This window comes from Triturus cristatus, chromosome 1_2 (genome assembly GCF_964204655.1).
Source record: "Triturus cristatus chromosome 1_2, aTriCri1.1, whole genome shotgun sequence".
NCBI lineage: Eukaryota > Metazoa > Chordata > Amphibia > Caudata > Salamandridae > Triturus > Triturus cristatus.
Window position 1 is genome coordinate 1174726340 of NC_140580.1, and position 23640 is coordinate 1174749979.

General features: G+C 50.2%; 1 protein-coding gene across 2 annotated transcripts in view; it reads right to left on the minus strand.

Moving 5' to 3' along the window:
• Window positions 1-23640, minus strand: part of NUP188 (nucleoporin 188) — a 1223536-nt gene that overhangs the window by 237603 nt on the left and 962293 nt on the right. For both annotated transcript variants that reach the window (XM_085614037.1, XM_085614036.1), the window contains exons 31-33: window positions 5974-6051; window positions 5764-5849; window positions 114-259 (exon numbers count right to left, since the gene is read on the minus strand). In XM_085614037.1, coding sequence (XP_085470163.1) covers window positions 114-259; window positions 5764-5849; window positions 5974-6051 — 310 coding nt within the window. The remainder of the gene's footprint in view (window positions 1-113; window positions 260-5763; window positions 5850-5973; window positions 6052-23640) is intronic.

The window sequence follows — 23640 nt, forward strand, 5'->3', positions numbered from 1 at the left end:
CTGCAATAGAGTACAACCCAACTGTTATTTAATAATGTTAATATCCACACTAGATGTTCCTATTCTAGTGCGGTCTGCACATGTGATCTCTGTTCCCCTTTTAAGTCACTCACCTCTCAGCTGTCTCATCTGTAGCACGGTGAGGAGAGCAGCTAGCACCTTTGCTTTGGTTTTCTCCATCAGTTGAGGGTCGGCCTGCAATGCGCCCTCGAGAATCTGAACCAAGGATGGCAGTATGTCTCTGACAGACTCCAACTCACTGCAAAAGAAAGGAGCAGCATGGGACATGTTACAAACTTGATGTACGAGTTACGGTAACGATGTATCTGGTAGAGACGTTGTCTAGCCGCAGATTCCTTAACTTAGAATATCCGCAGGCGTCAGACTGGATCCGGAAAACTTTTTGCAGCAGCATTTCTGCACGCTGGGGGACGGCGCCACATGACCCCGCCCTGACGTCGTCCACAGACGTGACGTCAGCGAGGTCATATAAGCCCCTCCCGGTGTGCTAACGTCAGTTTTCTTCGGAGAAACTTTTACACGGCACAACGCGAAGCCACCAACAAAACTGTGAAAGTATGCAAACAGTGTGTGAAGGATGAAAAATCCGTAAAAGAAAGAAAGAAGGCGGATGGTGCAAAACACCATCATAAAAGACAGTAGCAGACACGGTCTACATATACGAGAAGAAGTAAAGGCAGAGCAAAGCTCTGAGAAAAACCCCTGCAAAGCGAAGCATGGACCCTCTCCAAAGGCTGAGTAACAAGGGAAGAATATCGCAACAGGCAAGATAGATTGTTATTACCACGTAGGACTGTGCCGACCAACAAGAACGGGACACAGGAAGAACAACAGTCCCCTGCGAGAAGGTATGAAAAGAATGGTATTTCCCTAGCCAGGGAAGGCCGAAATATAGCCCAGCAGATCGCCAAAGAAGGCTACTATAGAGGAGACAAGAGACCTGACTCAATGGAGAAGGAGAGAGGGAGGGAAGCAACAGGAGAAGAAGAAGAACCTCCTGATGATGGTGAATGAAAAGGCACAGTTTTACAGGAAAAAAGCCACCTGGAGGGAGGAAGCCGCATATGGCAATTCTTAAAGTGGGCAGAACAATGTGATCACCCTGAAAATAAACCAATGGCAACTGAAAGGAGACAGTGGAGAAACCCACCTGGCAAGGTCCCCGCAGAACGGGGAGGATGGGTGGGCGTTAAGGAATCTGCAGCTAGACAGCGTCTCTACCAGATGCATCATTACCGAAGGTATGCAACTAGTACATCTGATAGAGCCATCTAGCAGCAAATTCCTTAACTTAGAATGGATACTACAGCCATACCCCCAAGGGGGAGGTGGGCCTGCGACAGAACAACAGAAAGTGCCTGAAGCACTGAGCCAGCAAAAGAGTGACGGACCAAGGGGAAGGCTGTGGCAGAACAGCCAGACAGCAACCCAAGTGGCTCGAAAGGGCAAAAGACAAGACATCCCAAACTGCCAGAATAGCGCGACACCATACCCATAAGAGTATGAGATGTATAAACAGCACTAGCCATATTCCAGCACAGAAGAGAGAGGCCAGAACGAAGGAGGGAGAAGGACTACTCCTGGCTCAATGGTGCATTAAGTGGAAACCAACGAAAGCTAGAGGATAACAAGAAGAAATGTAACCAGAGCCGACCAGGCTAGCCTTAGCAAGGGAGGCCGGAGAGGCCACAGCCAGAAGCGAATGGCAGAGGCAGGAACTGAGCAACATTTAGAAGAGCAGGGGGGAACAAAGACACGCCAAGTGCACACCTAGACACCAAAAGGTGTGACAGGACCAATAGTATCACAGTGAAGCACACTGAAGCGGACCACAACTAAAACATGCACAGAGCAGACAGCCACAGCGAAAGGTGAAATGAGCATGGAAGCTGACCAATGAGGGAGTCTGAAGGCCGAGGGGAGAACTCACCCACGAAATGCAGAGAAGCAGGGTGCAGCACCTTGGACAACCTGCATCAGAGGGGGCTGCCCTGCAGGCACAGGGGACAGAGTAGGGTGACGGAAAATGTAATTCCCTAGCTGGGGCTTGAACCTTTGTCAAAAAGCATTCAGAGCCCCTGTAGTTACCACTGGACCATCTGTCCTGTCCCAGTAAAAAAAAGACACATTCCGAAGGGAGTGGCCGCACAGGCAACGAAAGTGCCAATAGGAGCAGTGAATAGGAACACGCTTAACTGTGGAGGAGAACCTCAGATCTCCAGACTACTTCCTCCGACTGTGAGGGGAAATGCACCCCCTACAGAAGAGTGGGACTGTTTAGTATAGGCCAAGAAAGAATCATCGTGAAGCGTGTGGACCATTACAGGAAGTGGAACGCAAGGAACCCTCATTGCCCAGGATGCAGGAAAAGACCACTCAACTACGGGTGCCGTAGGAGGAACCCACCTAGTGCACCCGTGGCAGGAGGCAGCCGCGTTTTGAAGCGTGTTGAAATACATTGAAAATCTCCAAAAGAGGAGAATGAGGCACATATGCAAGGCTCAAGCAAGGCGAGACCCACGGCGTGAACGAGATAGCGCCAAAGGCACAACACTGAACACCGTGCAACGGTAACACAAGGGCGTCATTGGACGTAGGCAGCGCAAAGGGGCCTCCATGCCCGCGTGACACATAGCAGTGCTATACAATAGCATACAGGTACTCCACTTGGAGTATGCCACATCCCCAAGAACCATGGGGGAACGCCTCTTAAGGCAAACCACAATCAGAGGACAGAACACAAACAATCTGTGGAACACCGCCACAGTAGGCTTACCGCCAGCCTACAAAACGCCTAGTGCAACTGGTGGATGCCAAATAAAGGGGCAATCACCCCAGAACATGTGACATGGAAACAATTGAAATACAGACCTATACATGGGGGAGGACGCAACCCCGCCAGAAGGCGCTGAACATCCGAATCGGCGTGGGCATCAAACAAAAGGACCCCATCAAAGGGTAGGTCAACAAGGCGTTCCCGGATGTTCTCCAGAAAGACGCCATCCCGCAACCAAGCATGGCATTGCAGGGCCACCGAACCAGCCATAGCACAGCCTAAGGAATCCACAGTATCCAAGGCCGAGCGAATTGTAAATTCCGGCAAATCACGGCCATCATGGAGAAGAGGAAGGAGGTCAACACGAGCGCCCTCAGAAGTAGCCGATAGAAGAGACTCGGCAGAGTCCCAAAGGCAGAAGTAGCCCGAGCCAAAACATACACTGTATTCAGTGATCGCGGAGCTGCGCTAGTGGAGGGGAAAATGTTACGGCCCCACAACTCCAGTGTGGCGGTGTAAGATAGAACGTGCCACCGGATCACCGGAAGTTGGCCTAGCCCAGGTGCCCAAAAGGGCATCATAAGAGAAGCTTCGAAGGGTAGAAGAGGCTCTGCAGTCCCTGAACCATGGTGGAGGACATCCAGCAGCGGGTCAACTGGCAGGGGGACCGAAGGAGGGTGCATAATCAGAACATGAGCGGCTAAGGAGACAACCCTAATGTTATGTTATCAGGAATTTATAAAGCACGCGTACACCAGAAGGTTTCATGGCGCTGAGTTGAGGCCTGGTGGCACGGCAGGGAGGCTAATTGTAAGATAGAGTAAACAGCTGTGTTTTGAGAGCTTTCCTAAAGCCCATGAGGTTGTCCTGAGTTCTGATGTCTAAGGGCAGCGAGTTCCAAAAGCAGGGAGCGAGGTAAGAGAATTTGAGCCCTACTTGGCGTTTGAGTTTGATGGTCGGAGAGGCAAGCAACCTAAGGTTGCCAGACCGAAGGGTGCGACTGGGGGTGTATTTCACAATGCGGCTGCTGAGGAATTTGGGGCTCCTACAATGCAAGGCTTTGAAGAGGAGGCACCCAGTCTTGAAAGCAGCACGTTGTGCAACTGGGAGCCAGTGCAATTTAGCCAGAAGGGGCCTGGCGGAATGCCATTTGGGTTGTTTGAGGATAAGCCTGGCTGCCTGGTTCTGTACCATTTGAAGACGTTTGAGCAGATAAATGGGCAGGCCAAAGTAAATAGAATTGGAAAAGTCACGGCGCGATAAAACTAGAGCTATAACTGCCTGAGTGAGAGCCGAGGGAGTGAGAAGGTAAGCTATTTTCCTAATTTTCCTCAGTTGGAAGACGCATGAGGAAACCGCACCGGCCTCGGTAGCCCTCCGAGGAGGGGACAGCAACTCATCTGAGGGTGAGGGCTGTAAACTAAGCCTCCCACCCCAAGGAGGTTGACCAATGAACTGAGGATGCGACCTATGCCCAAAAGAAGGAAGCCCCATCGAGGAATGAGGGTCCTGATGGGGCTCCTAGGGAGGCGGGGAGTCCGCCGGGGCCACCAACTCCAAGAGAGGGGGGGGAAGTTTTGAGAAGAGGCAAGAACAGATCCGGCGTCGCCGGGCATTGAGACGACGGCGAACCCCCTCCGGAGAGGAGTCTATCCTGCATCGGGGCGGCGCCTAAGCGACTTCGGTCCGCGTCGACCCTGCTCCGTCCGGCGCCGACCCGCCGTCAGGCGCAGACTCAACCTCAACCACGGCGAGCTCCGCTATCGAAGAAGAAGGGGACTGCGCCGGAGCAGGGGAGGCAAGCCTACGACGCCAGGCCGGCGCCGACTTAGCCTCAACCACAACAGTCTCCGACCCCAAAGGAAGGAATGGAGTCAGAGCCAGGGAGGGAAGTCTAAGGCGCCTGACCGGCGCCGACCCCGCCTCCGGACAGGCGCCTGAGGTAATGGGTAATGGGCACAGTCGGCGCCGGGGGCGAACCCGCCGACACACCCGCCGAAGACCCCACCTGTAGCGGAGGCTCCAAGGATGCCCCAGGGAGTGGAGGGGACCCAAGGGAGGGCCGCGGCATAGGCCTCCATCTGAGCCCGAGTCGCCCCCGCGCCAGGATAAGGCTGATAAAGAAGGGGCGACTCCCGGGGGCGCACGTCCGGAGGATTTCGGGAGCTAGTACCCCTGACAACTGAAGGAAGCGAGGTCGAGAACCTCTGCGACATGCGCCGTGACTTACCCGAGCGAGGCGAACGACGCACCTGGGAACGAGAGGGCGACCGACGTCGCAAATGGAACCCACTGCCAGAGGGACATGCCGCCGATGAGGAGGCCGGGGGCCGAGACGATTGCGACCAGCATAGACGAGCCGAAAGCAGCTTCATCCTGCGCTCCCGCCGGGACTTCGGCTCGAGGTGTTGGCAGGCGTCGCGGTCTGTCGAGTCGTGGTGTTCGCCCAGACACCATATACATGTACGGTGTGGGTCCCGTCGCGGACATTTGCCTTGAACAGGAGGTACAAGTTATAAAGCCCGAAGGGATCGCACACTGTTCCAGATGCAAAGCGTCAAAAGGGGCCTGAAAACAGGCCAGAGGAACCGCTTACTCCGGATCTGCGTTACACGCGAATATAAGGAAACTGACGTCAGCGGTGCTGCTGCAAAAAGTTTTCCGGATCCTGTCTGACGCCTGGGGATATTCTAAGTTAAGGAATCTGCGGTTAGATGTCTCTATCAGATGACAGGCTTTGCTATATGAAGCCACATGTATCTCCTCTAACAGTTTTATCACACAGCATAAGAATGGAAAAAAGTCAAGGTAAAACAATTCTGGAAGAACAGATTATGCTTCATGGGTCTTTGTTTAACTGAACACACTATTAAGGCACATTTAATACATAGACTGTCAATTCATGAGCAATGACGTTAATGGAAGTGCATCACTAGAACAGATTCCTTGTGACAATTGACACCTACCGTACCCACTGTTTCAGCAGAATGAGTAGTAACGTGCAGAGCATGGATCCGAGACGCAGACAAGGCACTGATGTGGGCACAAGGAGCTAGGGAAGGGAATGAAAGCACGCTGGTCAGAGCTGGAATAACTCACAGTCACAAACTCGCACCTAAACGCTGTGTGAGGGCTCAGCTAAAGCCCCCACCCACCAGCAGGTTCTGTGCACTCACCAGCACTTCTGTTCCTTCCAAGACATCCAGAAACAGCTGCTGATGGACCCCAGAATCAGCCAAGTGCATCACATCTGCCTGTGCCAGAGGGAAGAATAGAAAGTGGGAATGGAAGGCAAAACCAAAGAGGAAGATAGATTTTCATAAGTTCTTAGCTCATCATTCACCACTGAAAACCCTACAAACTGACTTCTCTTTGTCCCACTGGTCATGATTTCATAAGGCTCTTATAAGCCCACTTCCCCATACTCCCATCACCCAGAAGTTGAAATCCTGATCCTTGTAAGAGGGAGTCAGAGAGGGAGAGAGAGTTGGGGTATAAGAACCCAAGTGTACTGAACAATAAAACGTTCATTTCAGCACTCAAGCTGTTTGAGTCTGCATGGTATCTCAACATTTCATTGTTCGGAGGTCAGTAAATGAAGAACAGCTGATATAACTGAAACAAGGAAAATGTTACTTACCCTGTAAGCATCTGATCGTGGAATGTAGTACTGTAGATTCACATACTGTGCAAACTCTTGCCATCTAGTGCTGGGTTCGGAAGTGTGCAAGCTGTTTCTCTTCAAAGAATCCTTCTTGAGTCACAAGGTAGTGTTGTAAGAAAGTAGGATCTACTTTTATGGTTGACCCCACTTTTTGCCTGGTGCTATGCCGTTTCTGACTACTCTGACTGAGATCCTGCTAGCCAGGACCTCAGTCTCTGTGCTTTCTCCTCTAAATTGGTTATGGAAAGTACTTGGCTACCTCCCAGATTGGATACTGGTGTACCCTTATAAGACCCTAGTATATGGTACTGTGGTACCCAAGGCATAGGAACACCAGGGGTCCCCCATGGGCTGAAGCATGTATTATGCCGCCCATGGGAGATCACTCAAACTGTAACTACAGTCCTGCCATTGCAGCCTGTGTAAGCTGGTGCTAGCACCACTTACAACAGATATAGGTTTGCCTATATCTGCGGTCAGTGCACTTAAAACCTGTAAGTCACCCCTAAGGCAGGCCTTTCAAACCTGAAGGCAGGGAGCTTGGTTCTAAGAGTGAGGGTGCCCCCGCATGAGCAGGACACCCCTACAACCTTCGAAGCACATTCTCCCGGGTTGTAAGTGCATCAGCCATTACGATACAAGAGTGGCCATGAGTTATCACATGGAGACCATCTCTTAACTGGCTGTAACAAACCCGGTCATGTTTGGTATCAAACATGTTGGAATCATACCCCCACACTGTAAATGGTGTGGGGGTATGATTCCATGCACTGTAAAGCTCCACCAGCAGGCCCTCTGTGCTCCTGGTACCAGTCTTCTTGACATGAACAGCACAACATGGCTACTGCAGACCAGAGAAACACAATTCTGCCCTCCTGCTGCTGAGCCAAGCTCGAGGAGGGGAAGGCAGAACAATAGGTATCCTGTCACAGGGAGGTTTGACCACCTCCCAGACAGGGTTTAGTGTATTTTGTCCAGGTGGGAGTGTATACGACTGGCTCTGTATATACTATACCAAAGTGAAGTATATTGTGCACAGAGTCCAGTGGAACCCCAAAGGTAGGCAGAGGTAAAGTTAGATAGCACCTCACTCTCTATTTGTGGTAGTGTGGTCGAGCAGTAAGGCTGCATCAAAGGGTAGTGTTAAGCATTTGTTTTACACACGCAGTCAGCAAATGAATTCACACACTCAAAGACTGAACTTCAGACCAATTAGTTTTTTTGTATAAAAATATTAGTAAAATTACCAGTAGATTACTTTTCTTACACAGTACAGTATACCTGGATAATGCACTGGGACATTTCCTGTAAACAGGTGAGTAAAAGCGTTTTTGTTATTTAGTACAATTTTAAAAGGATTTCTTAGGTTTTCCGACTCCACACTTAAAAATGTTTCATAGAAAAAGTCAATGTTATCCTATGGAGGAAAGGAAAATGCTACTTACCAGTATGCATCTGTTCTTGGCATGTAGAGCTGCAGAGATTCACACTCTGTGCACAGATTGCCATCTGGTGATGGGCTCGTATGCTTGCACCTTGTTGTTGTCCTGGAAGAAGTCTTTTGTAGTCACGAGATAGGTGACTCCTCCCTTGGACGATAGTGCGCATGGGCATCGACTCCATCCTCAGATTGTTTTTCGCCATGATGGGAAATAATGGTGTGTAGAAACAGAAAAGATGTCCATGTGAATGTATCTAAGTAAGATAACACTGGAATAGAAACAGGTTCCGGGGAGGTGGGTGGACGTGTGAATCTCTGCATCTCTACATACCAAGAAAAGATGCATACTGGTAAGTAGCATTTTCCGTTTGAGGCATATGAGCTGCAGAATACATACTTGTGCATAGACTGTACAGCAGTGTCTTCCCTAGCGGTGGTCACCTGTATCTGTTGCTGTGGTTTGAAAAAGTGTCCTGAGAACAGCCTGGCCTACAGAAGATTGTTGCTTTGCCTGCACATCTACACAATAGTGTTTTGTGAAGGTGTGTGTGGTAGACCATGTTGCTGCCTTACAAATGTCTTCTAGGGGAATGTTCCCTAACAATGCCATAGAAGCCCCTCCCTAGTTTGCGTGTTGAATGCACTCTAGGGGGAAATGTTAATGTGCGTTTTGCTTTCTGGTAGCATATCTTAATGCATTTGACTATCCACCTGGCAATTCCAGCTTTGGAGATAGGGTTGCCTTTATGAGGTGGAGAGAAAGCTACAAACAGCTGTTTTGTCTTTCTAAAGACTTTAGTTCTGTCTATGTAGAAAAGTAAAGCTCTTAACATCAGGTGTGTGAAGAGCTCTTTCCGCTACCGAATCAGGGTTTTGGAAAAACACTGGTAACTCTACTGATTGACTAAGATGAAAAGCAGAGATTACTTTGGGAAGGAATTTTGGATTTGTCCTTATAATCCCTTTGTTACGATGTATTTGTAAGAATGGTTCTTCTATGGTTAAAGCCTGGATCTCACTCTTCTGAGAGAGGTGATTGCGACAAGGAAAGCTACTTTCCATGTAAGGAATTGTAATTCGCATTTGTATAAAGGCTCAAATGGGGGACCCATGAGTCTAGTAAGAACAATGTTTAGGTTCCACACTGGACAGGGAATTATCCTTTTAAGGCCATCTAAACAATGACAAATGTCTGTTTTGTAGGTAGGCGGCAAGGGCAGCCAGATGTAATCTTATAGATGAATTTGCCATATTGCATCTTTGTAGATGTAGCAAGTAGCAAATAATGTTTTGAATTGAAGCATCTGAAGGGTCAATTTTGTTGTTATTGCAGTAAATGACTAATCTTTTCCATTTAGCTGCATAGCAAGCTCTATTAGTAGGGCGTCTGGCTTCTTCAATAATGTTCATACAGTCGGGTGGGAGGTTGAGGTAACCTAACTACGATTTCAGGAGCCGGATCACTAGATTCAGTTGTGCTGGATCTGGGTGCCTGATCTCTCCATGGTTCTGCGTGAGCAGCTTTGGGAAAAGCCGTAATTTTTGATGTTGAACTACTGAGAGTTCGAGTAGTGTTGTGAACCATGGTCCCCGTGCCCATGTGGGAGCAACCAGGATTATCTTGAGAGACTGTTGTCTGAGCTTGCGTACTAGTAGCGGAATGAGTGGGAGTGGCAGAAAAGCGTACGCAAATCTGCCTGACCAGTTCATCCATATCGCATTGCCCTTGGACAACGGGTGTGGGAACCTGGCGGCGAAGGTTGGGCATTTTGCGTTTGCGGCGAACAGATCTATGTCTGATTGTCCCCACATTTGGAAAAAGGGTTGAAGAACTTTCGGATGAAGTTCCTATTCGTGTATCTGTTGAGTTTGAAGAATTAACAGATCCGCAATCTGATTGTTCACTTCTGGCAGATGTTCCCGCCAGAAGATATACGTTTTGTGGAATGGCCCATCTCCATATGCTTTGCGCTAGTTGACTGCAAAGTGTGTGTGCCTCCTCGTTTTTGTATGTAATACATGGCTGTCATATTGTCTGTGCGGACTAGGACAGTTTTGTTGTGGAGATATATTTGGAATGACTTTAACGCTAGAAATATTGCCAGTAGCTCTAGTTGATTGATGTGGAGCGCTCTTTGTTGGGTGGTCCACCTGCCCTGAATTGTGTGGTTTAGGAGATGGGCTGCCCAGCCAGTGAGTGATGAGTCTACTGTTAGCACTATCTGTGGAACTGGCTCTAGGAACGGCCGCCTTCTGGAAAGATTGTGTGTGTTCCACCACTGCAGAGAGCGATAGGTGCGGCTGTCCAACAACACCAGATCTGTAAGTTGACCTTGAGCCTGGCTCCACTGACGTGCTAAGCATTCTTGTAAAGGGTGCATCTAAAGTCTTGCGTGAGGTACAATGAAGATGCAAGAGGCCATCATCCCTATGAGCTGCATAAACACTCATGCTGGAAGAGAGTGTTGGGGTTGAAACTTGGTGATGAGCGTTTGCATACTGGCTATCCTGGCTGGATTGGGGTATGCTAGGGCTTTGGAAGTGTCTATTGTGGCTCCTAGATACGGATGTATGTAGGATGGCTGAAGGTGTGACTTGGTATAGTTTACTGTAAACCCCAAGTTGTGTAGCAGTTGAATGGTTTGATAAGTATGGCTAACACATTGGTTGTGTGACTCAGCTTTTATCAGCCAGTTGTCCAGGTATGGAAATACATCGATTTTCTGCCTTCGCAAGTGCGTCGCTACTACCGCAAGGCACTTTGTGAATACCCTGGGTGCTGTGGTCACCCCGAATGGGAGAACTTTGAATTGATAGTGTTGGCCGTCCACTGTGAACCTTAGTTATTTCCTGTGAGCAGGGTGTATGGGAATATGGAAGTAGGCGTCCTTGAGATCTACTGTGGCAAGGAAGTCACCTTGTTGAAGCAGTGGAAGGACTTGTTGAAGAGTGATCATGTGAAAATTATCTGATTGTATGTAGAGATTGAGAGGTCTGAGATCCAGTATTGGCCGCAGAGTACCGTCCTTTTTGGGGATTAGTAAACTCAGGGAGTATACTCCTGTCCCTTGATGCTGTATGGGGACTGGTTCTATGGCATACTTTTGAAGCAGTGAGAAAACTTCCTGTTTGAGGAGTGTCAGATGTTCCATGGACATCGGATGCTGCTTGGGTGGTATGTTGGGGTGATTTGCAGTAAGTTCCAGGCAGTAACCATACTGGATAATTTGTCTTACCCACTTGTCTGTAGTGATGGAATTCCAGACAGGTAGGAACTGTGAGAGTCTGCCTCCGGCCGGAGTGGAATGGTCTGGAGGGAAGTCACTGTTTATTAGTGGGAGAGGCGCGTTGTTGTTACCTCTGCCTCACCCTTGTTATTTTCTCTGTACCCACCTCTAAAATATCCCTTATTGGGGGATGTTTGTGTAGTGTTTTTATGAGGAAGCAACAGTGTATGTACTGATGTTTTTGGATGCTCCTCTATAGAAGATGGATGGAGACTGTAATGCTCCCCTGGATTTGGCAGTCTGTGTCCTTTTTCATTTTTTCTAAAGCTGTATCTACAGCTGGACCAAAAAGCTGTTCCCGATTGAACAGCTGATTGAGGATAGTCATTTGTACCTCCTGTTTGAAACCAGAAATGTGCAGCCAGGCATGTCTTCTTAGTAATACACTAGTGTTGATGGATCTAGATGCGGTGTCTGCTGCATCAAGGGCACATTTAATTGATGCATTTGTTATTAATTTGCCTTCTTGAATCAAAGCATTGGCTTTGGTTTTGTATTGATCAGGCAAATGCTGAATTAGGGCTTCAAGCTCGTCGTAATGAGCCTATCGTACCTGGCATGTAACGCCTGATCATTGGCTATCCTTCAGTGATTAGCTGCCTGGGCAGCAACTTGCTTGCCCGAAGCGTCTAATAATTTAGACGCCTTATCTGGAGGTGGCGTATCACCGGAGGTCTGAGAGTTGGCACGCTTTCTAGCGTTGGTCACTACTAGGGAATCTAAGGGAAGTTGACCTTTGATGTAGGTGGGATCATTTGGGGAGGGTTTATATTTTTTATCAATTCTAGGATTAAGAATTCTAGCCCTTACAGGGTCTTTAAATATGTCTGGGGTATGTTTAATGACAACCTTTTAACATGGGTAAAGTTTGTACTGTCTTTTGTGACTGTGCGAACGTGTCTAGTAGGAAGTCTTCCTCTGTGGGGTCCGAATGCATTTGAACACCGCGGTACTGGGCAGCCCTATCCATGAGCTGACTAAAGCCAATATTGTCATCTGGGGGAGAAGGCTTTGTAGGGTATGCATCTGGATCAGGATGGTCTGGAGGACCTACTGGGTCATCATAGTCATCCCATGGGTCCGGTGGCACGTCTGTGTGGTCATCAGGGTCATTATTCCCTCCCCCACCCCCTAAATCATCATTATCCTGTGGTGGTGGTGAAGTATGGAGGAAGTATGGGAGACTTTGGAGGAGAGAAAGGCTTAGTAGGAAGAACAGGCGAAGTGGGTTTTAAAGGTGAAGTGGCACAGTCTCTTTTCTTTACAGGCACATCAGGGATGTGTGGGGTGTCCAAATTCCTCTTCTTGTGTGGAACGTTGACAATATGACCTGTCTTGGGGTCCACTTGGAGAGTTTTCTGTTTTGGATTGATGGGATCCGGCCGACAAAGTTCTTCCTCTTCGGTAACCGCTTTCGGTGCAGATTTTTTCGGTCCTGAGCGAGGTTTAGATTTCTGCTCTGGAGCCTTTGAAGGGGTTTTTGGATCCTTCGGCTTCGGTGTCGAGTTGGAAATCTTTGGTTCAGAACGTTTTGGTTTCGGATCCGAGGCCTTTTGTTCCTTCGGTGCGGAGGTGTTCGGTGCCGATGGCTTTTTGGGAATTGCGGGAGTAGGATGCATACTGTGTCTGGGGGGCACTGATATGCGGCTTGCTCGGTCCCGAGCTGCCGGAAGGCTTTTCTTTTGTCTTCGGAGCCGAGCCCGAGGGTGGGGCTTCTGAAGCTTTGTTTTGGTCGCAACTGGGGCCTGCAGGCGAAGTCTTGACTGGTGTCTTCTTTTTCTCAGGTAGGGTCGGGGCAGGGGCACTTGTACTTACTCGTTGACCTAGAGTGATGTGGTCGTCGGAGTCGTCGGAAACGATGTCCAGATCCTCCGAATCTTCTGACTCAGGAACATCAGGGCCTTCATCGAAGATTTCTTCTGGCACCGGTGCAGCTTGTTGCGCAATAACTTGTCGTCGGGCCCGGCGATCACAGATAGTCTTCTTGGAGCGGAAGGCGCAGGCTTGGCAGTTTTTCTCCTCGTGCTCAGGCGAGAGACAGAGGTTGCAGACCTTATGGTGGTCACTGTGTGGAAATTTAGCTCCACACTGGGGGCATTTTTTGAATGGTGTCCTTTCCATTAGCCGTTGGCCCGAATGGCGCCGATAGGCCCATCGGCACGCATCCACGACCGGAATGGAGTATATGAGAAAGCGTTGAAAAGCACTCGATCGAAAACAATACAGTCGAGTTTGATATGCTTTGCGTGTCGAAAAGGTTTGGAAACATGGTACCGATCCGGAGCGCTGAAGTTACATCCGAACCCGATGGCGGAAAAAAAAAAAAACAATCTGAGGATGGAGTCGATGCCCATGCACACTATCGTTCAAGGGAGGAGTCACCTATCTCGTGACTACAAAAGTCTTCTTCCAGGACAACAGCAAGGTGCAAGCATCCAAGCTCAACACCAGATGGCGATCTATGCACAGAGTGTGAATTTTGCAGCTCATATGCCTCGAACATCGTGTTATCAGTTAACAGGTAAGTACTTTGTTGTGGGAGATAGTATTCAGGGGTCCCCCAGGGTCAAGGCACTCTCAAAACACCCTCAGCAGCTGGGTGCAGTGTGCTGAGTCCCAACGTTAGCCAATGGGGGATAGGAGGCCTCCGGTTGGTGGCTGCTCACAAGCAGGTCAATGGGTTGTGGGAGCAAAGCTCCTGGACTTAAGCTCAGGGCAAATGGGGGTTCAAGACAGCACAAAAGGTGCACCCTCAGCAGGACTGGGACGGCCGGGTGCAGAGTGCTGTTTTGGCGTCGGGCACCCTGTAGCTTTCAAAGGGGAGTCTCCGGTTTGCAAACACACTGCAGGCTTGGGGACGAAGGTCTTCTGGGTGCGACCACCCCTTGGAGAGGTAAGTTGGGATGCTAGGGGTTGGTTAGGCACCATCGGTTGAGCCACCCAAGGTCATGGGGCGTCGGGTGCAGGGGTGCCTGTTAGGGTCGGATTGTCTCCTGGTCGCGGTTGGGGGCACCTTCCGGTTTGAGGCTGCAGGCATTGGCTGGAGACTTGAGGCAGATCAGGGGAAACCGGATCTCAGGTCAAGATCACTGGGGAGACCTCCTCTTGGTGTTGGGCCCCTCGAACTCAGGCTGTGGGCGCCGGGTATAGAGTGGTGCAGACCCGGGGATCCTTGCGGAGCTGGACTCTGTTGATGAACAAATCCAGTGTTCACGGGAGACAGTCTTCTTGAGGTTGCTAACTGCAGGTTCGAGGTGGGGCAAGCCGGTAGGCTGGGGCCTTAGCAGTGGGCTTCACCCTTTTGTTAGCTTTGGCACGGCTGTTCGGTCGTCTGTTTCTTCTTCTGGTTTCTTGTCGGACTTCTTGGTTCAGGGCTGCCCTCTAAATACGGTATTTAGGGGCTGTTTTAGGGGTCTAGAGGTCAGTAGGCAATGGGCTACAGACCTTAGGGTGACTACACCCTGGGTATGCACACCCCACGTGGGGGAGTGAGCACAATCCCTAATCCTGATTGGGGAGTGCCTGCCATCTGGAAGATGGCGGGCACTGAAGAGTGTGCTTCACCTCGATTCCCCCACCTGAGGGGTGGGGTTGGCAGAGGTGGCCACACCTTCTGGACTGGCTAATGTTTCCTGTCTGTCTTCCCACCTAAAAGGAGGGGAGACAGGAAGGGGGCCTGCTCCTGATAGCAGGAGAGGCTGGCGGTCACATTACAAAGGCTACCAGGCCTTTGAAGCTCCTCTGCCACCGATGGCTCATACTGGTCTGTGGGAGGTGGAAACCCCTCTGCACAGAAAAGGCTTTGTTTCTGGGTTCAGGAAGCGTAAGCTCCCACCCTAGGGGTCCAGAAACATGTCTCGTGGTGGCAGACTGGTGTGTACCAGTCAGGGAACCGACCAGAGGCTGGTCTTTTTCAGGGGGCATCTCTAAAATGCCCTCTGAGTGCACTTTTCATAAAGTCCCACACTGACATCAGTGCTGAGAAGTTTGATACAAAACTTCTCAGTTTTCAGTGTAGCTATTATGGTGCTGCGGAGTTCGTAATGACAAACTCCCAGCACCATATACTCTTAATGGCAATGGCAGCACTGCACTTACAATGTCTAAGAATGGATTTAGACACTCTAGGGGTACAGAGCTCATGCATGTGTACCCTTACCACTGGTATAGGACACCCAGCTAGAGGGGTGACTGATCTATGCCAGGGCAGTGGGTTATAGGCATGGCACATAGGGATGGGGTACCATGTCAACTCTTCACTTTGTTCTGCACCAAAACACGCAGCCTGCAAAGGCAGTGTGCGAGTGTAAAGGTACAGGACCTCTAAGGGTGGCATAATAAGTGCTGCAGCCCTTAGAGGCCTTCCCTGGTCACAGTGCCCTGGGTACCTGTGGTACCATTTACCAGGGGCTTGACCTGTGGCCAGAGAGTGCCAATTGGGTGTACAGGGTACAGTTTTGGGGAAAGAACACAGGCCCTGGGAACCTGAGTGGCAGGGACCCAGGGCACATCAAGTCAAAGTGCATCAGTAGTCAGGCAAAAAGTGTATGTGTGTGGGGTAGTGGGCAGAGGGGTTACTGCAACAGAAACTCAGCTTCCTACACAAGCCCCTCCCCCCACACTCCCCAGCCCAAAGGCCAGGAGACTCAGCCAAACCTGGGAGAGTCTTTCTAGTCTTTCAGGCGAGGAAGAGTAGAGGAAGCGGTTTGAAAGTTGCAGGGGCTACTCTGCCTTACATCTTTCTGTCCAGGTCAGTCCCTTTGGGGAGCTGCCCCATCTCAACAGTTTCAAGCCCTAATTCCCAATGCTCTTTTCCTAGTATTTTAGTGTCTCCACCCCATCTTTTTAGTTGCGGTTAAGAGGTGCCTACCTCTGCAGATTCTAACTTAGCTAGGGCAAAGCCCAGCTTACCCACAGCTTGAGCAACCCCGCCATGACCAATAGGGCGGGGGGGGGGGGGGGGCCTAACTTGCCATTTGGCAGGGGACTAGGCCACCATGCCAAGGACAGTGCTGCCATGAAGGCTAACACCCAGCAGAGGCTACTGACAGCGGTCAGTGCCCGGAACCACACCTTTAGCTCTTCACTGGTAGGGGCTACCTTACAGGTTTCTTTGGGTTTGGGGGGCCCGCCTGCTGTTTTAGGGTAGAGGGTCACTACACTGGATAGTGAACACCCTTCTTCAACCTTCTGTTCTGCCATCTGAGGAGCCACCAACTCAGGCTGAACAGTTGCCTGACTAGTCAGGTCTTTTTGCTGGCTAGGGGGACTTCACCAGTGCCAATTTTGGAGTTCTCCCTTACTGGAATATAATCTCCCTGGCCCACTGGAACTGTGGCTAACAGTTGTCCACCTTTCGTACACTGTCTCTTCTTTTTCTCTTGGGGCTTAGCTGCACCAATGCAGGTTGAGCCTCCCCCAGGTTTCTTGGGTGAGGTCTGGCACTGGACCAGTACCTCTCTTTGTCTCAGAACAACCTCTGGGTAGTCATTCCCAAGGAGACAATCAAGGGGGTGGTCTTTACTACCATCTTTGTCCACCTAAGGGACCCAGCTGTTTCTAGGAGCACTACAGCCACAGGCCTAACAGTGACACTCCCTGGGACAGTCCTAACTCTCTTTGTTTCCCTTGGGACATACTGGTTTGAGAGAACTAACCTGTCATGCACCACAGTGTGACTGGCACACATATCTCTTAGGGCAAGGATTCCATTCACCAGTAGGTGGTGGAGGTGTCTACTCCCCTCTGGAATCTGCAACTCACCTTTTGGGCCAAGTTTCCAGATGAAGGCTAGGAGGACTTCCTCAACCGAGGAATCACCCTCCAAAGCTACACTGGCAAACCCTAGAGCTACACTAGGGGCTGTCATTTGTTTTAGGACAGCTAATGTCCTTGGTGTGGTGTCCTGTCTTTTGAAAGCTGTGACACCATACCTTGAGATTCCAATTCTTACCTTGGTACCCAGTTTTGGTTTGTGAGGTGTCTTTGGGCCCACCCTCCTGGACAGGTTTTTAGGGGGCTACCTGGGACTCTTTAGTTTCATCTTAAGAGGCTCACTGTCTTTCCTCTGGGGAGGTTTCGTAACCCCTTTCTGTTGGTCACTCCCAGTGGACGTCCTAGTTACACTTGTCTTGACCCAATGGTCTGCCTTCTTTCCCAATTCTTGGGGTGAAATTGGACCTAGGTCTAACTGAAACTGATGCAACATTTCATCAATGCAATTACTTAATATGTGTTCCCTCATGAACAAATTATAAAGACCATCATAATCTTCCACTTTACTTCCAGCCAACCAGCCATCTAGTGTCTTAACTGAGTAGACTACAGATTCCACCCAGGGCAGACTCTGTGTTTTGTGAGCCCCTCCGAATCTAATTCTATACTCCTCAGTAGTGAGTCCAAATCCCTCAATCAGGGTTCTCTTCGTGAGGTTATAAGACCCAGCATCTGCCTCACTAAGGGTCAGAAGTCTGTCTTTGCGGTTACCAGAGAACAGTTCCCAAGGGAGTGCCCCCCAGTGAGTTTTCTTTACCCTTCTGCCTTCACAAGCCCTTTCAAAGGCTGTGAATCACTTGGTGATATCATCACCCTCCTCAAATTTACGGACAATCCCTTTGGGGATTTTGGGATCATAGGATCCCTCTTTTTCTATAAGTTTTTTAAATTGCTGCCACCATTGATGGGTCCTAGGCCCATCTCTGCTCTTTCTTTTTCTAGAGCCAGGAGTCTAGTCTCTAGGTCTAACCTTTTGGTCAACCCAACTAGCAGAATTTCTTCCTCATTGAGGCTATCCTCAATGTCCTCAGTAGTACCTGATCCACCTAGGTACTGAGAAGTTTAGTCTTGGAGTCAGAGGCACATGGGCCCTTTTCTCCCTATGAAGTGTGTGTGTGTGTGGGAGGTGGGGGGGTTGGATAGCATCCTCATCCCCTCCATCTTCTTCCTCATCCGATTGGTCTTCACCATTTTCAGATGGGGGGGTCCTTAGCATACCCAGCCAACAGCTCCTGGAGCTTTTGTTTGGTGGGATGGGACCCCATGGTTATGTTTTTAATTTTACATTGAACCTTACCTCCTTGAAAGACAAGTGAAGGTAAGGGGTGAGGTCAAGCTCCTGAACCTGGTCCTCTATGGCACTGGGGTTATTTCAACTGGGTTTTTGCTTTGAGGCATTCTTAAAAAAAACTTCTAACCCCTCTAAGCCTAGCTAAAGTGACTTTTTTATTTTTCAAAAATTCTGAAGGCCCTAAAAAGACTTTTTGTAATTTTGCAAAAATGCCAATTTGAACAAATCTGAATTCTAAAGACAATTTAAGAGTTCTGTCGTGTGATCAGGTGGTAACTAAGTTAGTCCAACAAAAGTTCTATATCCCACCGCTGATTCACCAATGTAGGAAGCTGGCTCTGTATATACTATACCAAAGTAAGGTATACAAGTTACTTACTTTCGGTAACAATGTATCTGGTAGAGACGTTGTCTAGCCGCAGATTCCTTAACTTAGAATATCCCCAGGCGTCAGACTGGATCCGGAAAACTTTTTGCAGCAGCACCTCTGCGCGCCAGGGGACGGCGCTACGCGAGCCCGCCCTGACATCGTCCATGGATGTGACATAAGCGAGGTCATACAAGTCCCTCCCGGCGCGCTGACGTCCGTTTCCTTCTGAGAAACATTTCCGCGGCACAACGCGGAGCCACCAACAAAACTGTGAAAGTATGGGAACAGTGTGCGAAGGATGAAAAATCCGTAAAAGAAAGGCAGTAGGCGGAGGGTGCAAAACACCATCATAAAAGACAGTAGCAGGCACTTTCTACATAAACGACAAGAAGTAAAGGCAGAGCAAAGCTCTGAGAAAAAACACCGCAAAGCAAAGCATGGAGCCTCTCCAAAGGCTGAGTAACAAGGGAAGAATATCGCAACAGGCAAGATAGATTGTTATTACCATGTAGAACTGTGCCGACCAACAAGGACGGGACACAGGAACAACAACAGTCCACTGCGAGAAGGTATGAAAAGAATGGTATTTCCCTATAGCGACGGAAGGCCGAAACATGGCCCAGCAGATCCCCAAAGAAGGCTACTATAGAGGAGACAAGAGACCTGACTCAATGGAGAAGGAGGGAAGCAACAGGAGAACAAGAAGAATCTCCTGATGATGGTGAATGAAAAGGCACCGTTTTACAGGAAAGAAGCCACATATGGCAATTCTTAAAGAGGGCACAACAATGTGAGCTCCCTGAAAGAAAACCAATGGCAACTGAAAGGAGACAAAGTGGGGAAATCCACCTGGCAAGGTCCTCGCAGAATGGGGAGGATGGGTGGGCGTTAAGGAATCTGCGGCTAGACAATGTCTCTACCAGATACATCATTATCGAAGGCAAGTAACTCGTACATCTGATAGAGACATCTAGCCGCAGATTCCTTAACTTAGAATGGATACTACAGCCATACCCCCAAGGGGGAGGTGGGTCTGCGACAGAACAACAGAAAGTGCCTGAAGCACTGAGCCAGCAAAAGAGTGACGGACCAAGGGGAAGGCTGTGGCAGAACAGCCAGACAGCAACCCAAGTGGCTCGAAAGAGCAAAAGACAAGACATCCCAAACTGCCAGAATAGCGCGACACCATACCCGTAAGAGTATGAGATGTATAAACAGCACTAGCCATATTCCAGCACAGAAGAGAGTCCAGAACGAAGGAGGGAGAAGGACTACTCCTGGCTCAATGGTGCATTAAGTGGACACCAACGAAAGCTAGAGGATAACAAGAAGAAATGTAACCAGAGCCGACCAGGCTAGCCTTAGCAAGGGAGGCCGGAGAGGCCACAGCCAGAAGCGAAGGGCAGAGGCAGGAACTGAGCAACATTTAGAAGAGCAGGGGGGAACAAAGACACGCCAAGTGCACAACTAGACACCAAAACAGGACCAATAGTATCACAGTGAAGCACACTGAAGTGGACCTCAACTAAAACATGCACAGAGCAGACAGCCACAGCGAAAGCTGAAATGAGCATGGAACTGACCAACGAGGGAGTTTGAAGACCGAGGGGAGAACTCACCCACGAAATACAGAGAAGCAGGGTGCAGCACCTTGGATAACCTGTATCAGAGGGGCACAGGGGGACATAGAGTCTGGGTGACACAACTAGATAGGACTGGCCCGCGGTTGCTACGCATTATGCAGGTGTTCGGGGAGACTACGGGCCTGCGTATGAATGAGCGCAAATCTACTCTTTGGGTCCTGGGGAGCGGGGCGGGTCCGGGTGCTTGGGCGTCTGCGGTTCAGGTGGCGAGTGGAGGGTTGAAATACTTGGGAGTACTCCTGTCCGACGTTCGGTTGACCTCGTGGGAGGGCAATCTGGTGCCTGTGTGGAACAGAGTGCGGGAGGATGTTCGTGTTTGGTCTCACATGCCCCTCTCCATATATGGCCGCTCGGCCATCTTCAAAATGGTGGCCCTGCCTCGGTTGCTTTACCAACTGCAGAATCATCCCTATCCTATTCCCGGGGGCTGGTTCCGCCAAGTCAACGCAGTACTGGGTCAGTTCCTTTGGGGTGGAGGGGTAGTGCGGGTGGCGCTGCGTACATGTTTTAAGTCAACATATTGTGGGGGACTTGCCACCTCAGATATTCTCTCCTACTATATGGCATCCCACCTGCTGGTCCTGAATGAATGGTGGTATGGCGACAGGTCGGATCCGGCATATAGCCTTGAACGCCGCCTAATGGGTGATCACTCGCTCCACACCCTCCTCTATTCCGCTCCGCTGCGACGGCTACTACCTAGTGTGACGCAACTGGTCTTTCAGATTTGGAGGCAGGCGCTGCGGAGGACGGGGTGGTGGAATCGCCTTACGGGGGAGACTCCGCTCTGGGGAAATGGGGGTCTGCCGCAGCTGGCGGCCCTCCCCGGTTTTCGGGACTGGGATGCGATAGGGATTTCCACCCTGGGTGACGTTATGAAGGGGCCCATTCTGAAATCCTTCCAGGAGCTTCAGAAGGACTTTCAAATGCCGCGTACCCAATTCTTTAAATACCTGCAGTTCCGACATGCTCTTTCCCCAAGTCTGGTGGGGCTTGAGGTGTTGGACGATTTTAGTCCAATTGAGGCGAAGGTGTTCATGGGGGACCTACGAGACCACAAGATTTCGAGAATATATCAGTCCCTGGTAACTCACTGCTCCCCGTCGTTGCAGCACCTCCGAGAGGTTTGGGAGGGGGATGTGGGTCAGCTGGAGGAGGAGGACTGGACAGAGGCTCTGGCCTCGCCACGCGGGGCGGCTGTTGCTGTGAGCCTTCGGCTCATCCAGTTTAAGTATTTGCACAGAGTCTATTTCACTCGAGTTAGGCTGTATAAGGCGGGCCTGGTGGCCTCTCCGCATTGCCTCCGCTGCCTGACTGCTGAGGGGACGCTGCTCCACACGATATGGGACTGTCCTGTGTTAACTAGGTTCTGGCGGGGGGTCTTGACCTGTCTGTCGGAAGTGCTGGGGTGGGATCTCCCACGGTCCCCCAAACTGGTGCTCTTGCATGATATGGAGGATATAGGGGGCAATGTCTATAAGCGCCATCTGATGCTCCTGGGTTTTACGCTAGCTAAAAGGGATATAGCGAGGGCGTGGAAGGCGCCAGTTGCACCGTCCATATCTGTCTGGAAGACCGGTCTCGATTTTTGTATGGGATTGGAGGCCCCCATCTATGTGGCGCGGGGCTGCCCCCGTAAACATTATAAAATATGGAAGCGCTGGGCAGACTACAGGGGACTAGATTTAGAGCCCATGTTGGAGGAATAGTTGGGTGGGGGGTGGACCGTCTCCTTCCAGCCCTACAGAGGCATGGCACACTGGAGTGCCGGGCGCAGCCGAGCTTGGGGGGTATGGGTCATGGACGGCACAAAATAGTGGTTGAGCATAGATCTGCTGCCTTGACTGGATGGACAGTGCGATGGGTGGGGGTGGGGGGTGGTGTTATGTTTTTTTAAGGGAGGGGACTGCATTGGTTCTGCATGTCTCTTTTGTAATTTACACACGATATCTCATGAGGAAAATGTCAAAGCTGGTATGTTGTCTTCTGATATGGCTGAAGTCTCTGGGTCACGGAGCTTCGCATGACGTGTCTTTGACGAATAAAATTTGTTTACAAAAAAAAAAAAGCATTCAAAGCCCCTGTTAGTAATCAAGGGACCATCTGTCCTGTCCTAGTAAAAAAAATACATCAGAAGGGAGTGGGCTCAGAAGCACCGAAAGTGCCAATAGGAGCTGTGAATAGGAACATGCATAACTGTGGAGTAGAACCTCAGATGTCCAGACCACTTCCTCCGACTGTGAGGGGAAATCCACCCCCTACAGAAGAGTGGGACTGTTTAGTATAGGACAAGAAAGAAGCATCATGAAGCGGGTGGACCATCCCAGGGAGTGGAACGCAAGGAACCCTTATTGCCCAGGATGCAGGAAAAGACCACTCAACTACGGGTGGTGTAGGAGGAACCCACCTAGTGCACCCGTGGCATCCTGCGTGGGTTGCGCTTGGGTCCGAACTCAACAACGCCGCCGCCAACAGCAAGAGCCCTCGTGGGACAGCTCGCCTCCTGGTTCTGGTCGTCCTCGACGCCTCCTGGTACCCGTGGTTGCTGCGACAAGCTTCACCTCTTCACCTGCATCTTCCCGACATCGCCTGGTTCCTTCCCGGCTCCTGGCTGGTGACCTAGACTCTGTCCCCTCTGCTTGCAGGTACCCTCCTTCTTGATTCCAACCTTGGAATCCACCGGACACTCTTCACTGACTGCCTGTCAGCACCTTTTCTTCAGGCATCCATAGGAGTTGACGGCGAAACCCGACGCAAGTTCACACCTATGCACCCGCAGCCCGTGGGCTAGGTGAACAAGTTACTTACCTTCGGTAACGCTTTTTCTGGTGGATACAGTATCTGCCTGTGGATTCCTCACCTTGTGAATATCCCCTGCGCCAGCATTCCACAGAACTTTTCTTCCCAGCACTCCACGTCGACGTGGGCGACGTCACAATGCGCCGGCTCCGCTCGCGACTCTGATCGACGTCACCGGAGCCATAAGAAGCCCACATCGGCGTGATGACGTCAGTTCCGTCCCTTTTTTCCGTGCCTTCGAGGCACATGGACGGACTGACAGCAATAAACATACACAGCATACACAGTACACAATATGCAAAGCAACACACACAGTGTGAAGATTAAATAAAAAGGCAAAAGAAAGACATAATGCCTCTGGCAGTAATAAATACATCTTGAAATACCAGAAAACTGAAACATAAGCAACAGGACATCAAGCGTAGAAGGACGGACAACGGGGAGGCGGGTGGGTCAGTGAGGAATCCACAGGCAGATACTGTATCCACCAGAAAAAGCGTTACCGAAGGTAAGTAACTTGTTCTTCTGATGGATACATCTGCCAGTGGATTCCTCACCTTGTAAATAGATTCC